The sequence below is a fragment of the Corylus avellana genome, chromosome ca9, assembly GCF_901000735.1.
Source record: "Corylus avellana chromosome ca9, CavTom2PMs-1.0".
Classification (NCBI taxonomy): Eukaryota; Viridiplantae; Streptophyta; class Magnoliopsida; order Fagales; family Betulaceae; genus Corylus; species Corylus avellana.
Genome location: NC_081549.1, coordinates 16,543,665 through 16,560,429, shown reverse-complemented (window position 1 = coordinate 16,560,429; position 16,765 = coordinate 16,543,665). Strand labels below are relative to the sequence as shown.

Below are 16,765 nucleotides of genomic sequence, written 5' to 3'. Positions count from 1 at the left end.
GTGATTTTAGCGGGTATTTCTCTTACCTTTTTATTTATTTTTTGAGATTTAAGAAACCTATGAAAGTCGCTTTCGTGGCAGCTGATGAGCGGTGGGATCTTATTGTCCATGTTGGATCTGAGAGTTTAAGGAAATTAACAGATGCGATTGGTTTTGAATAATGTAATGGGAGAGATCGGACGGCTGTGATTGCGGCAGTTTGGCACGAACAGGCTGGCCTTTATATCAAAGATTTAATTAAGGTTAACGGCCGAATGGGCCCCGTACGCCTGACTCCTGGGCGTCATACTTAATTGTTGCATTAATTAAAATAATAGTAGGAGATTAAGGTCAAATAAAAAAAAAAGGGCACGTGGAACGCACTATAGATTGTCAGATTGTTATTGATTTTTATATATAATTCCAAATTAAATACATTGTATTTGCCGTCGTAGAGTTTTAACATCCCCATTTTCTAAAGTCGGCAAATTTGACTCTATTGCACTGATAAATTATTTTTCTTTGACAAAATTTCAACTTTTCAAAGTATATCCAATCTTTTTGTGGACTGAAATTCTCTACAAATTGGGTGGGAGACAAGTTTTTCAATCTAATCTTTGAAAATATATATCGGATTCGCGTCAATCTATTTATAACACGAACTCATTTATATCAAATTTGAACACGGCACGTTTAACTAAACATGTCGAACACTTAAACTGTAACACGACATGCTTTTTTAATAGGTAACACAATATGACACGTGCAATCTGTTCAAATAAATGTATCGTGTCAAATTGACATGACACGACCACATTTAATCTAAATGTTAATAGGTTTCAATCCGACAAGACATGACCCGTGAACTTGTTTAAAGTCATTTTAATTTTTATAACCAAATCAAAATGACAAAATTCTAAAAACCAAGCAAATATATATATACGGGTCAAACATGTCAACCTGTGAACCTGTGGGTTGACACGACCTGACGCATTTCTTAAACGTGTTATAAACGGGTGATTTGTTTACGACCTGAACTCGTTTAACATAAACCCTAACCCTAAAATTACGTGTTGAGTTTACATGTTACAGGTTAAATTGACAGCCCTACTTTTAGAGTCTGAATAGAAAAATTCTTTAAACCCAATTTGTAAAAAATATTTGTCAATCTTTTGTTGGATATTTTTTTTCTTCTAATTTAGTAATTTGAGAGCTAAAATTACTAGTCAGAATTACAAATATTTTAAACACATATTAATTTAATAAATTACAATTATTTTTTTTTTTAAAATATCGGACCCAACTTGAAGAAAAAGTTAGTGTATTTCCTTGGTCATAAAACTTACGTGTCATATCATTTAAAATCACTCGCTCAATCAATCAATTAGGAATCTTTCTTTTTCTTCTCAATAATGAAGAGGTGTCGTGTATGCTGGGATCCTTATAATAATATTTTGTGATGCAACAAGAAGTACGAGAATATTTCACCCTAAACTCTAAGGCCTTATAAATATACTAGGTAGGGTGGCAAAGTCTTTATGAATTTGGAGTTGTAGTTTTTAATGGATCAGATTTAATTTAATTTTTACTTTTTTTATAAAAAAAAAAAAAAAGTTAAAATATACTTTTTTTTTTTTTTTTTAACAACAATTAACCAAACCTTTTCTTGTAAAGTATGATGGGTTGGTTGATCACTTTATGGAGGCCGTTCACTTCAAGTCAATGTTACCAATGCATTAAGAAAAGTCATTTTCTGTGTTTTACTTTTTATGCGTGTATGCGAAGTTTATCCTAAAATCAATGTCAGCCAAGATGTACTATGACAAACTTTTTTAGACCAAAAAGAAGAAACAAACATTGTTGGGGGGACATCACCCTCATCACGGAAGATGTCTTTAGTAAGTGTGCAAAAAAAAAAGTTATAAAGGCAATACGAGTGGCCTTCATAAGTCTCAAACATTAAGATTTTAATTCTAACAGATTGTAATGTTGGATTTATTTATTTTTCAAAATTTTTATACGGTGACCACGCAAATCAAACTTCCGATGTCGAAGACCTGCAAGAAAGCTAAATGTTAGAGTGGTAAGTTAGTGGTGACAGATGAACTACCTCCAATGCTTAAGTTAATAGACGTGAATTTAAGAAGTAAAATGGACAAAATGTAAGCACAAGCGGAATGTAAGTAAGCGAATAAAAAGGAAAAATGTACATGAGTTGCCATTTTTCTCACTTTTTGTAGAGGTGGCTTGTCCTTGGTCGATAAGTATGCAGGTAAGGCAAGTGTCGTTAGGTATGGAAACACCTATTAAATGTGGCAATTTTATTTCCTATGATCTTGGATACGTCGATCGTTTTTCATTATTGGATGATTTTTCGAGAGGTAAGTTAAGGGCCTGATTGAGATTGCATTTGAAGGCCTAAAAGTGCTTTTAACATTCAAAAAAGTCCGTTTGAAGAAAAAAGTCTTCATTTAGTAAAAAAAATTAAAAGCGCTTTTAAGATCCAAAAAGCCTAAAAATAGACAAAACGCACTTTTGACAAAAGGTTAAAAATAACCGTTTTGCCCAAAAGCTCTTTTTGACTTAAAAGCTTTATTTATCAAACACAACTCAAAACAGGTTCTAAAGCATGTAGCTGGCTTTCCTTGGGAGGATAACCAATGACCACTTTCCTTGCTTGCATTTAAATTTCTTGAATTGATTGGCTTCCTTTTCTGCATTTCCTTAACTGATAAGTCATTGATGGGGTAGATCCTAATTCCTCATATAGCTTGTTTTCGTTTGTGGCCCTCGCAAATGGGAATTAGGATCATATATAGTTCATTTGAATTGGAGAATATCTAGTTAGTTATATTAGAGAGATATTTTCGTCCCATCAAAAAGTAAAAAAATAAAAATACTCCTAAAATATAACTAACTGGATAGTCTCCAATTTATTTGAACCGGAGCACATCCTCTTTTAACAATGGAGGTGTTCCCGTGTGCGCACTATTTAGTTAGCTATGAGTCTTGGGTTAAGGCTTGGTCTACCTGTTGGGCCTATAAGCCTTGGCTGGGCCCACTAGTTCTTACCACATTTTGGTTACTCAAGTAGCCCCCCATTCTCTTAAGTGACTTGGTGGGCAGGCAAGTTGACTTGTGGTTGTGGGAATTATGTTGGGGATTTCTGCAGCGAATCACCCTTATGAGTCTCTGTGCCACATGGCCTCGGCAAGTCGGCATATAGAATGTTGATGAGGCCTTTATTATGGCGAGTATTAGGGTGTTGATTATTCTTGGGAACTAAAGAAGTGACATTGAATGGCATTAATGTGTGCGAGTGACGTGGCATCTTAGAGGCCAATTGGTTGAAATACCTTGAGGATCTTGCCATGATGGCTTGCCGTGTAGATCGAGGTGTTGTAATACATAGGAAAATAGAACACATAATAAAATAGTTATGTGCATAAAATACACACCAATTCATCATAATGACTTGAGGGAAGATAAGATGAAACGGAATAAAAAACACGGTCGAAATCGCAAACATAAGTATAAAAAACGGAATAAAAATGGTTCAACTATAACTCTAAGAGAGACACCCAAAAAAAAAAAAAAAAAGGCTCACGCTTTAAATCTCAGTAGTTCTCTTAGCACACCAGGATTCACACTCAGAATCCGTAAAAGAAAATACGCTTGACAGTCCCCCTATGCATAGACTTCAGCACAGTCATGTTCCAAATAGAATTAAGTTAAAATAAAGCGGCTTTGTTCGGACAAGGTTAATGCATGCTCGGAAATGGCTAGGGTTACAGGCTATTGTAAACCATACATGTTCGGACATGAAGTCCCAATGTCTAGACATCCAGTATTGAATAAACTCTCTGAAATTTCTGCCCGGACATATCCTTAAGCTTTCCGGACAGGCCTTGTGAATTTGAAGTCTTTGAAAATCATGGTTGGACACATATTCTAGATGTCCGGACATGTCTTGCAAATTGATGTCTCTAGAAGTCATGTCCGGACACACAAGGTTTAAACCAACTTCTTTCTTCAATTCTTCAGTCATGAACTCATTTTCAAACTATTACATTAGAAACACCGAATGAGCCAATATAAAACTAACAAGAAGAACTTTAGGGTTTCATGGAAGATGCCTTGGTTGATTCTTGGTTGACCAAGCTTCTAACATAAAGTTGGAGGGATAGTCCTTGGTGAGCTGAGCTTGAACACATTTTTTAAGCTTGTGCCTGAGCTTGGCTCGAGCTCGAGTAGAATTTAAATAAGCGAAGCCATAGCTTAACTCACTTCTCTGTTTCTCTCTGGTCCACTTTGATAGCTCTCTCTCTCTGTCGCGTCAGACTACAAAGGCCCATCTCTCGCCCTTCAAGTTCAAGAAACAGTCAGTGCCGTACGCAAGCCAAGCTCGTACGTCGTCTTACTGGACGAATCTAAAAGTTGGGCCTCAACCTAGACAACCTTCTTCATAGAATCAACGTGTTCCTTTTCATTCCAATACAACAAGAACAGGCACAACCTCGCGCAGCGGCTCGGCTTTTTGGAGCAGCAGCGAAACACACCCTCGCTACTCTCCTTCAGGAAAGAAAATATTGAAAATCAGACGACGGAAAATGCCGTACTAGAGCTCCTTTCTCCTTCTCTTCTCGCCTCCAGTGGGTCTCTTTGTCCCTATTATCACCGTACAACCTGTCAGTCTCGTTGCCCTCCGTCTCCTCCACTAAGACCCTGTCACCACCGTTGGGCTTCTCCATACTGTATAGTCCAGACATTTGTGAGTGCATACGGAACTGACTGTTTCTTGAACTTAAGGGGCGAGAGTTGGGCCTTCGTACTCTTTGAAGTTGCCTTTAGATCATTGAAAATATTCTCGCGTAGTGGCTTGGTTATACGCGATAGAGAGAAAGATAGGTGACAAAGCGAACTAGAGGGAAAGAGAAATAGAGAAGTAAGTTAAGCTATGGCTTCGCTTTTAGAACGAGAAAGCCCATTGCCGAACATCTACATACCCGAGGAATGGTCCGAGGCTGCAGACTCCAGAGCGTACGACTCGATCACTTCGCCGCCTCCCATTGCTCTTCTATGCGGCGCCAAAAACTCTTGCAAAACCACCTTCTCCCGCTACCTCCTCAATGCCCATCTCGAGAGGTCGCTGCTTTCTCTCTCTCTCTCTCCCTAGTTAATTTTTGTAGCAATTGTTGGTTTTGTTAATTTGCTTTTTCAACTTAATTGTTAAATGGGTATAGGTGTGTTAAGTGAGCAAGCAGCTTGGGCTCGGCTCGTATAAGCTTGACTCAATAATTAAACGAAACGTTTCGTATACACGAATCCTAACTCGAATAACATTACACATTGATCATGAGTTGAGCATGATGTTCATTTACCAACTTTGACACAATGTGTCGTAGAGACATGGCTCAAAGGTGTGCACAATTCCAGTGACATTAAAATGTCACTTGCTACTGTGACTTCGAGAAGCAGGGCGTGGAACCTTGATTCAACCATTCACCCAATTTCAATTAAAGAATATTAAAGTATTCATTAAATGAATAAATTTACGTATTCTTATAAAATATATATTGCAATATTTCATGTAATTTGTCTAAAATAGTTTTGCTATTATTTTAGTTTGAAAAGCCATGGGAAAACATGATTTTGCTAAAAAAAATTGTTATCTATTGGTGCGAGTGTGAACAATTTTTACAAATAGATAACAATTTTTTGTAAATCCTAATTCACTCTCCTAATCAAATTAGGAAGCAATCCTAGTACAAATCAGAATAAGATTCGTTCAGATTTGTGTTATTTTATTGCGGGCCAATTTTGGTATAGCAAACGTCCCAATTAGGAAAATCATATTTTACAATGATTTGTAGTGTTTTGAGCTAGCTTTCTACTACCGCTAGAATCACCTCAATCCGATATTTGAGCAGAAAATTATGGCTCAAATACTAAGACGTATACAAAATCCAAATTTGAATAAAATCCGATTTTGACTCCAATTAGAGAAATTCCGATTTAATCTCTTCCTTTATTTGATTAAACTTAACTACATCATATAAGTCCTCTATTATGATTGGCTAAGCTTAATCATTTGTTCTAGGTCTTCTCAAAGTGTGCTTTTAAGCCCAAAATCAATAGAATTAATTGCATCTTTATTTATAACCTGAAAACAATAAAACAATAAAAAAATCAAACAAATAACAATGCTAAGGAATTAACATATACGAGTTAAGGGGCTTGAATGTACAACATTCAGTACTTATCGGTAAGTGTATTCCATAGGTACATAAATTAAGAGGATTTCCAATTAAACAATTAAAGAGCATTTAAAGCATATAACCATCTTAACTTTTCAAACATCTTTGCAACAACTATACATTTTTCAAAAACTTATTAACACAAATAAAACACAAAGAAGGGCAGCAAAGAAAAACAACAACATGTTTGAATTGAGATTAGAGCAGGCAATACATGAATGTCCTTTAGCATTAAACTTCCATCACATCTTATAGGTCCCACTACAAAATAATGATTTGGTTTAATAACTACTTTTAGGTCTTCACAAGACATTACTCATTCATGAATGTTTGATTAGCAAGTAGACAAAAATCTTGGTGGTTCGCACACAACATCTTATCTATATGCCTTTCAAAGATCATGGTATATGAATTTCTTGAAAAGTCCTTTAGGAATTTGCCTCAAAACAAGAATTTCAAAACAGCCATGTATACAGTCTTCACACAAAAAGTGTAACAACAAAAACAATGCAATGCATAAACAAGAAAGAAAACACAAAAAAAGAAAAAAAAAAAAATGCAAAGCAAAGAAAACCAACATGCTCTAGGATATTCAAAAATATGCAAATCAATCAATCCTAGGCATGTTATTGACTCACCTAAATTAAGGTGAGATCACTATCACTCCCCTTCAATGGGTGAATGGTATAATCATTCCTAACCCACTCTCGAACAATCTTAGGACCAGATTTATGATGAACATAGGGTCTCAATTTAAAACAATTTATTCGAATATGACTAAGATGATAGGTGGGAACAAACCTTTGAGAAGATTGTCTTTTATGAGGAGAGATATATTTAGACTTTGACCTAGGCAAACTCGACTCCATATCACATTTTTCTTTCTTAGGAGAAGCCAAATTTTTCCAAAGTCTTTGGGATTTAAACTGAAAACAATTTGGTCTGATGTGACTAATAATCCCATAATGGTGGCATGTCGGAAAAAACTTAGTTTGAGTTTGTTTCTTAGAAGAAGTCTTCGATTTGGGCTTCACACAATTATTTAAACAAGAAGTTTTGCCCTTATCCAAACAGACTGTATTAACCGTGACTTCTTTAACATTCACAGGCTTAACAAGCAAAGTCTTTCTTTCAGATTTAGAAGCATGCGATGTAGAGCAAACACCATTATCAATAATCATACTATGCTTATTCTCAACACAGAAAAAACTTTTCAAATTATCACTAGAGAATTTTTATAAGAGTTCTTTCAAATCATTCTCAAGTGATATATTCTTTTTAACAAGCACACACATCTCAGAATTTAAAGAATCAATCAAGGCATGTGATTTAGACAATTCATTCACCAAAGACTCTTTTTCCTGTTCTACAGTTTTAAAATTCTTACAAATCTTTTTGTATCTGTAGGGTAGTTGACTATACTCATTAGAGAGGATCTTGTACACATCGTCAAGACCATCAAAACCAAAAGAGTCAATGACAAGAGACTGAGATGTATTCATAGTAAAAAGGAGTCAAGGATCTCACTCAGAAATTTAAGGCAAACAGAGTGAACCCGCTCTGATACCAATTAAAAGATGCTTTGCCGACTTCAAAAACTTGTTTATCACAATTTATGCGGAATTAATACACAATAAACAATTCAATCACCAAAATATATAAAACAATAAAGAGGCAAACACAAATATTTTGGTTACGAAGAGGAAACCTTTTAAAAACCAATCTAAAAGTAAAACCTCTCCGGAGCAGCCAAACCCAGAAAATCACTATCAAAAGATTATCCAAAGATTACAGACACTAGGAACACTTACAACCCTTTGCAAGACCTTCGCTCTGTAAGATCGACAAGCCTACAACTCGTCTCCTTGCTTACAATCTTTTTTAACGTGATTCTCCTTTACCGAACCCTTTCGATAGACTTCTCAACCGTAGATTTATCAAAGGAATAACTCAAACTTTAATAGATTCAATTTAATGCTCACGACATATGATCTCTCTTAGCACAGCCTCTGACGAACTCTCTGGGGGTAAAAATTCGTATATCTCTCCTCTATAATGATGTGTATATATATATATATATATATATATATATATATCAGTAAATCAAACCTTAGACTTGGGCCCACTAAAAACACATTTTTGGGCGTAATACGTACGGGGTGTCCGGATAGGGTTAGTACCTATCCGAACAGGGCCTTGCAAGCAAAAAACATGCTTGCTGGAATTGGTGTCCGAACAGCCTAGAAGTATGTCTGGACAGCCCCTGCAAAGGACATTCCTTTGGTCCTTGATCAACAGCTTCGATCGATGAGTGTTTGTAGTCCGATTGGGCTAAAACTTTGCAGGGACGTTCATGACACATGAATCCACATTATAAACAGTGGAGATTGGATTATGAGCATTCTATATCAGTGTTTGAGCCCGTGGACAGTAGCCTTTGCATATTGGAACCGAATTAAGCCAACACAAATACTAACACCTTTGCCAATGGCAATGGCATTTCTGGTGGTCATGGTATTAAGAGGAAGACCATGCACTTGAATCCAGAAGGGGGCAACTTTGAGGGATAACTCTCCGATATTCCAGGTTATTTGGTTTAGGATTCTGGTTGTGTGTTCTTTTCTGGCGAATTTAAAGAGAAATGTGTTTGGGCCAAGGACAGCGAAGGAGAAGGGGATAGCAAAGAACCAGACTTGGATGAGGGCGGCATTAACGGATTGGTTGTTGTGGATTTTTTGAGATATAAATGTCCCACCAACGGGAGATGTTCTTCAGGGACCAATTCTGGGGATAGAATTTCTAGCTGAGAAGAGGGGTCTTCCCAAGTTAGAGGTTCTGTTTGGGCGATGAGTGAGTCCAGTTCAAAGCTGGTAATATCGATAGGAAGGCAAGAGGTATAAGAGAAGAGGTTAAGGAGGAGGAGAAAGAACGAAAGAGGGGAAGCAGGGGAGAACCAGGGTTCAGGGGAGCACTTTCTTTAGAGAGCGAGTTTTTGTCTACAAATTATTCAATTTAATATAATCAAAATGTATTCCTATTGGATTTTGAGTACAATGGACATAAGCCTAAGATTAAACAACCTCAAATCTTATGTATCCTTTTTCATCTTCTTTTATTATTACATTTCCTCCTTATATTTTATCATGTACTATGTCCAACTAACCATTAATTTGTGAATTATCTTCATGAATTCCCCCTTACACAGCACCAATCTTTACGCTATCATATAGTTCGATCATCATTCTACATTATCTGCATTTAGATTTCAACAAAATGCATAACACATGTATGTATTCTTTCTCCATTAACTTTCTTGTCAATGTATTTGATGCACTTCCTCCAACCACCAAGTTGGCTGGTATAAACTGATTAAATAGATATCATCAGGAGAGCATAAAACTAGGAAAAAAAAAATGTTTCCAATACAAGCATATGTACATGGATACAGAACTAGAATTACACTGTTTAAACAGATTCAGCAATAAAATTCTCAATATCTCTTTCAGGCTTCTCTAAACACCAAAAAGAACTAGCCTAATCCTCTTTTGCCCAAGGCACTGCAATTAGGCATCACCTTAGAAGCTTATTTGTATTTATACTATTTATACTATACGGATTAAGTAACGACCTCCTGCAGCTCTGAAGTCCGCCAGTACATGAGAGCGGCTTTCTACATATCCATGTTAAAAATGGGGAGGAGGAAGACATGATTTACCACATTATGTGTGAGAATTGTACAGAAAGCTATTATTTGTGTCTATTCATGAAGGCCTCAAAGAAGCCCGTCCAAGTTACCTGATCACCGAAGAACAACCCAGTTAGTTTGCTCAAAGATACTGTAATCAGCGTATCCTTAAAAGTTTTGGTTTCCATATACGAGTAAACCAACCAATTTCTCCACCTCTCAAATCCGCAATCCTTCTCTTATTCTTGGCTTCAGTATCAGAAGAAGTTTCCACCACTTCCAAACTCTTCAAGGGTAGTTGAGGACTTCCAGTATCCATCGATGCCTCCACAATCCGATTCACCATTTCCAGTACCTCACTCATCTTTGGGCGACTCTTCGGGTGTCTGACCAAGCATCGGTTGGCTACAATTGCAAGTCTTTGTGCTGACTTCAGGGGATATTTCCCTTTAAGCCTTGGGTCTAAAATTTGCTGGAATTTTTTCATATCTGATAGGAATGGCTTTACCCATTCCAGGAGCTTCTGCTCATTCCTGGGACGATTTCGGTCTAACGGGCGCCTACCTGTGATGAGTTCATACAAGAAAACCCCATAGCTCCATACATCACTCTTAGACGTGAGACGTCCAGTTCGAATATATTCTGGAGCTGCATATCCCATGGTTCCTACAACCTGATCAAAGCAACCAGTCATGAATGCTAATGGATAATTGGTAAGCGCTAGAGTATTGGGTATTCTGTAGCAGAAAATAAATACTTGCAAATTGATTTTGTTCTGTTTCTAATATTAATTAATTTGAAAGAGCATGTGTTGATTTTCTAACAGAAAAAGCCACTGCATCCTCCTCACTGGACTAGTTGCACTAAATGTAGCCCCAAGCACAGGCAACATAAAAATAATGAAAATTAAATTCCTGATGTCCCCCTGTTAAAACAAGTACCAAAAGAACATAATGTCCGTGTGTAATTTTAATGATACCACAAGCACAATCAATTTATTTTCATGTGCTGTAACAAATAGAATAATCCAATCTCCATGGGTCATCCAAATGCCTTATAAATCAGACCAAATTGTTACAATTTCCGAGATGACTATTTTACATGACCATTCATTGAAATTCTACTACTCAGGAAATGAAGTATGGTGGAGGTGGTATAGATCAGATATGGGATAAGTTCCTAATTTTTAACACGCGTCTCTCAGAAATTTACATGCTAAAAGATTAGGATGATCAATGGTTTGAAATCATCTCATTAGAGCAATTTCAAAGATATAGCAGGAAAGCAAAACCCAATGCAATAATGAAACATTACTATCCAAAAGTCAGATATTAACAAGAGTATGTAAAACAGAGCCCAATACGGTTCTTATTTAATGTCACATAACTGAATTTCGAAAAATTTTGTGGTAGATTTCGCAGGTAAACCACAAGAAGTTGAGACGTTATATAGGTCTCACATCCATGTGAGTTTCTCCTGACATTATATTATATTTATATTTGAAGTCTGAGTGCAGCCAAAGAATAGAATTTAAGTCATAAAGTAGTTGTATGATCATACCGCTGTTGAGACATGAGTTAATCCTTCTGAAGGGCCCAACCTAGCCAATCCAAAGTCTGATAGCTTTGCATTCCACTGCTCATCCAGTAGGATATTAGATGATTTGAAATCCCTGAAAATGATCTATAACACAATAGACAATGTCAGTAGCATGTCAACAAAATGCTGGAAATTACGATGGACTTGCATTACCAACCATAAAGAGTTGGTAATAATAACTTAATGTAGCTACAACCCCCCACCAACCAAAAAATAAAGCCCCACCCCTTCTTCCTTTTTCCTCTTTCTTCAATGAGGAATCAAATAAACAAAGGAAAATTTAGCTTCAGTGAAACCTTAACGTAGCACCCCATCCCATATTGAGAAAATGAGGAGTAGCTCACATAAAGTAGGTAGTTTATAAAAGATAGTCATGCATGTTAAATTCCACATTGCCTAATTACTAGATGAAACTGGGCTTATAAGAAATTTTATAGAAGCTCCAAATTGACTAGTCATTTTGGGTGATAACGCAGATATAACTAGCGTTTTTCCCTAACGAGAACATCAGGAGTTTAAGAAAGGGAGTTTGTAACGCCTTATCCTATATTGGGAAGATAATGAGTAGCCCACATAGAGTGGGTAATTTTTAAAAAATAGTCATGAGTGTTAAGTCCTACATTGTCTAGTTACTAGGTAACATTGAATTTTATAAGGAATTCTAGACAAGCTCCAAATTGACTAGTCATTTTGGGATGATAGTACATATATGATTAGCATTTTTTTCTGGGTCGTTACACCTTAAATACCTAGGGAATTTCAATGCATTATAATGAACATAGTAGCAAACCTTATATATAATCAAATGGAAAAGAACATTTGGCAACTACCTGAAAATCCATTTCTTCATGTAGGTATGTTAACCCACGAGCAGCATCTTGGGCTATTCTCAATCTCATGGCCCATGGAAGAGGTGTCTCTGACCGAGTGGATAAATGGTGTTCAACACTACTGTTAGGCATATATTCATATATCAGAAGCCGCTGTATTCCTCTTTCATCATCCTCAGCACAGTAGCCCACCAGTTTGACAAGGTTAGGATGCTCAACCACCCCAAGAACATTAACTTCCGTCACCCATTCCTTGTGCCCCTGCCAAAATGAGGGCGTCTATGAAATATTAGTTATGCAGACAATCTTTTTAATAAATATAAATAAGGTTTATCATATTAAATTCAGTGATTTGCAGCGCCACCTATAACAGAAGAAGGACAAGTTCACCAAGGATTGCAAGAAAGAGATATATGGTGCCAATAGTCACCGCTGAAAAACAGAAGAGTGATGTAGTGCCCTGGAATCACTATGACATCACCAAATGGAAATAGTTTCGGGAAATAGTTTCGAAAAATTAGGATATTTTGGCCAAATTCAATGAGTTTCCAGGGCATGGCTGGTACCACAGGCTGCCATACCATGCCCCAGGAATGCCCATACTAGAAAAAGATCAACTTATTTCAGCTGAAAACTACTTGCTGCTCAATATGTTGTGTACGCATCTAGATGTGAAAATATCAGAAAACAACGAATATAGCCTCAATAAGTGGATTTATGATAAATTGTTAAATTGTTTTGAGAATGCAGCAACAGATACAGACACCTGAAAAAATTAACTTGTTTTTATAACTCCATGACAACACACAATACATATAAGGTTTCACTAAGATACTAGATATGATAAACAAGTAAATTCTAGTCATTATCAATGCCAAAAGGCATGAGGAATAAGCCTTGCCTGCAATCCCCTTTTACCAAGTTGTTTCACCGCAACTTCAATCTTTCCAGATGAATCGTCTGTACTCTTGATCAATGCCTTATAAACACACCCAAACCCACCCTCTCCAATCATAGCAGAACGGCTGAAATTTTTGGTGGCTGATTTCAGCTCAGACACTGTAAACACTCTGAGATTGCTAGGTTTTTGAGACAAACTAGGAAATGAGGTCCTCCTTAAGGACTCTGTGCTAGTGTCTGAGACATTCTGAGAATTTAAGTCAGGCCAGGATTTCCTCACGTCTCCCTCAATAAAAGTGGAGTTGGTGGACTGAACCGATACCGACTTTGGGCTCTTCGGTTCATTCTTCTTGTCTCCTGAGAATGTGAAACACTTCATAGTTCCTAACCCAAAAAAAAAAAAAAAAAAAAACAATTATACTCTTCACTGTAGAACCAGAAGCAGAAGAGAGCATCAATGTCAGTAAGCAACCAAAGCAACACTTGGAAATCATGGAAAGTGAGTCATGAATTGCACACTAGATACTTCATAATTTAACATATATTTCACGCTCTGATCATGCAGGTTTGAAACACACGCAGAGACAATGATCCAAAATTACAGAAAGTTAAAAACAAAGGTCTAAACCTGAGCACTCTCAGCTGGCCAAAATGATAAAGAGTCTAAAAGGCTCTGCATCAGGCTCACCAATTTGCTGAAATATTTGGTGAGCGTGAACGGTGCTCACCAAATTTGATGAACACTATTCACTTACAAAACGTGAAAATAAATAAATAAAGTATACGGAGCATTCTCTCTCCTCTCAATTTTTTTTTTAAAAAATATTTTATTATCTCCTCTCTCTCTTTCTTTCTCTCGCATACAGTAGGCTCTCTAAGGAAAAGAAAGAGGAAAGAGGAGCGAATAGCAAAAATATCAGACCTTAAAAATCCTAGGTACATAACAAACATCAAGAGTGAAGAACAGTCACCTATATAAAACAGGATTTCAAAGAAACACAAAAGCCACTACATCGAGGAATTCAACAAGAGAAAGAACATACTGAGCATTTTCTGAAGCCGAGAAAAATTCATCGCTATACTTCCTTGTAGGAAATTTTGCTACAACCACATGTATCACATTTTAAAAAATATGACAGTTAGAAAAAAAAACAAATTTTCAAAGATATGATTATTGGAGAAAGAATAAAAAAAATTTGAATAGGTGTTTTGAAAAAGTGGATAATTAAAATAGAAAAATATGATTTTCTTGAGCTAAAATAGAGAATAAATTTGTTGAGCCTATGTGAATGAGACTGCGGATTTCGCCTCTCAACTGCAGGAACACCAAACGAATTCTAACGGCATTACGTAAGTCACCAAACTTTCCCCATTGAATTAAACCAAAACTGGGATCTAGTTTCCTCCAAAACAAAAGAATATATAATAAAAGAGGAATGTTTAAGTAAAAGGCATAACAAAGAAGCCCACTTTGTTTTAATTGTTCTTCTGCTTCAATTCACTTTTCTTTAACAACTCTCAACAGCCAAGTTTCCAGATAGTAGAGGCCAGGGAAGATAAAATCAAGAAAACATATTCCACATTTGTTTCAATATATGTTGCCTGAGACCATAATATGTCAATACTTCAAGGTTACCAAGAAAACCCACCTTACTCTTTGTTTTTAGCAAGAGGCCTACGACAATAAAGACATAAAAAGCTCGAATCCTTTTTCTAGAATTGTGTTCGTCACAGACCCAACAAAAATCCAAATTTCCCATTTTCAGGCAGTTGAAATTGAACAAAAAAATAAAAATAAAAATACAAGTAAATATATAAAGAAACAGAATTTCTGAGAGAACTCACCTTCAATACTCCACGGCCTGATCGCACAAACTAATCTCCTATACTTCAACAGATTCCCATTCCTTGGCAATTCTGAGAGAAACCTATCAGTCCAGTGACTCAAAAGAGCTATTCTGAGAGAAGTCCACTACCTCAAAAGGCCATAGCAAGAAGGGGCATTCGATAGTTCCCTCAATACAAGTCCTCACACGGCAGCTGGAGGTCTGCTTTACCAACCAAAAATGAAAACCCACCTTAAGAAATCGTACAATATATTACACGTATTATTTAAAACTTCAATAATTCGACGGTGCCTGAATCAAATACAGGTATGAATGGTCTCTCAAGGTCTTTGAAAATGAGAACCAGTCACGTTGGGGCAGCTCTGAGAGAGAGAAAAAGTCTTGCTTGGAGAAAAAATAAGTCAAGGTCATCTAGAGGGAATTTTGGAACCTTTAAACAAGCAATTCTAGGTATTTCTTCACAATTTTCTTGGTTTTTAATGATGTGTGGATGATACAGTTTTTTTGGTAAAAAATTAAAAAACGAAAATCACGCATCTTGTCAAAGTAGTAGTACGAAGAAGACAAAATCATCTCAATTCCGCGCATTCGCCAGTTCAACTCGTAGTGAGACTAGTCAAAGATAAAACTGGAGGAAAAACTAAAACTGATCAACAGTAGATGAATTAGATCTATTTATACTCAAATCTGGTCACTCCAATATTATTAAATATTAGAGAATAATATCAAATTTTACATTAAAAATATATTAGCATGCAATTCATTAAGTATTATTAACAGACTCATTAAATTTTATTCTTAGCAAAATAGTTAAAAGTACAATTTTTCTATTTTAACTATTTACTTTTTTAAAGCATCCCAACAGCAATTCACTTTCATTATTTCATTTAAATGTTTTTTTTTTCAAATATTTATTTATTCTTTCTCTAACTTTTATATTTTTGAATCATCATATTTTTAAATATTTGTTTTATTTTAACGGTATTAGTTTTAAACATTTGTATTTTTCATATGAGACATATTTTTGAAATTTTTGACAACATGGAACCCCATGGACAGTGACTGTGAAACTCAAAATGAAAAGATGCACTTATGTAGAGAAAATGGCGCTCTTTAGAAATGGCGTAGAGCATTCACATCCGGCTTAACAAACTAGCCAAGAATTTGTTGAGGAGCTATAGTGCTCAACAACTTTGTTGAGCAGCACTATAGCTCAACAATGTATAATTTTATTAATAAAAAAATCACTTCATCCTCTTTGCTCCAATTAAAAATTATTTAAACTTCTCTTTTCTTCCTCATAGAACTACATAAAGAATAAAATAATAAAATATTAAAAGTTTATAGTTAAAATACTAAGCCATATGTAAATACTTTAAAAAAGTTGATAATTAAAATAAAATAAAAAAACGATATTTTGGCTAAATTTAGCTAAATTTTTTTGTTGAGCCTAATGTAAATGCTCATATAGATTATATATAGTTAAAAAGGAAAAAATTTTCAAGAGGCATAGGTGAGAAAAGGCAAAACAAATGGAGGAGAGAGGCATGAGTGAGACAAGGAAAGAAAAAGAGGAGACAGGAAAAACAAGTTTTTAATAATTTTTGATGTATTTGGTGAATTAACAGTATTCACTATTAATAGTGATTACTATTCACTCACTATTTT

At 35.7% G+C, this 16,765-nt stretch overlaps 1 protein-coding gene across 2 annotated transcripts; it reads right to left on the bottom strand.

Annotated features, from left to right (window-relative positions):
* Window positions 1-9,636: 9,636 nt before the first annotated feature.
* LOC132192336 (serine/threonine-protein kinase PCRK1-like) lies at window positions 9,637-15,524 on the bottom strand. 2 transcript variants are annotated; one of them, XM_059607641.1, is made up of 6 exons: window positions 15,096-15,524; window positions 14,294-14,351; window positions 13,252-13,634; window positions 12,351-12,611; window positions 11,482-11,604; window positions 9,637-10,594 (listed from the first exon to the last, which is right to left on the bottom strand). In XM_059607641.1, exons 2-6 carry the CDS (start codon window positions 14,322-14,324, stop codon window positions 10,079-10,081), a joined length of 1,314 nt encoding a protein of 437 aa, XP_059463624.1. In that variant the 5' UTR covers window positions 14,325-14,351; window positions 15,096-15,524; the 3' UTR covers window positions 9,637-10,078. The 2 variants fall into 2 exon arrangements, with proteins under 2 accessions (XP_059463624.1, XP_059463625.1); XM_059607642.1 differs by lacking the exon at window positions 14,294-14,351 and having other exon boundaries at window positions 15,096-15,523.
* Between the last annotated feature and the right edge of the window lie 1,241 nt (window positions 15,525-16,765).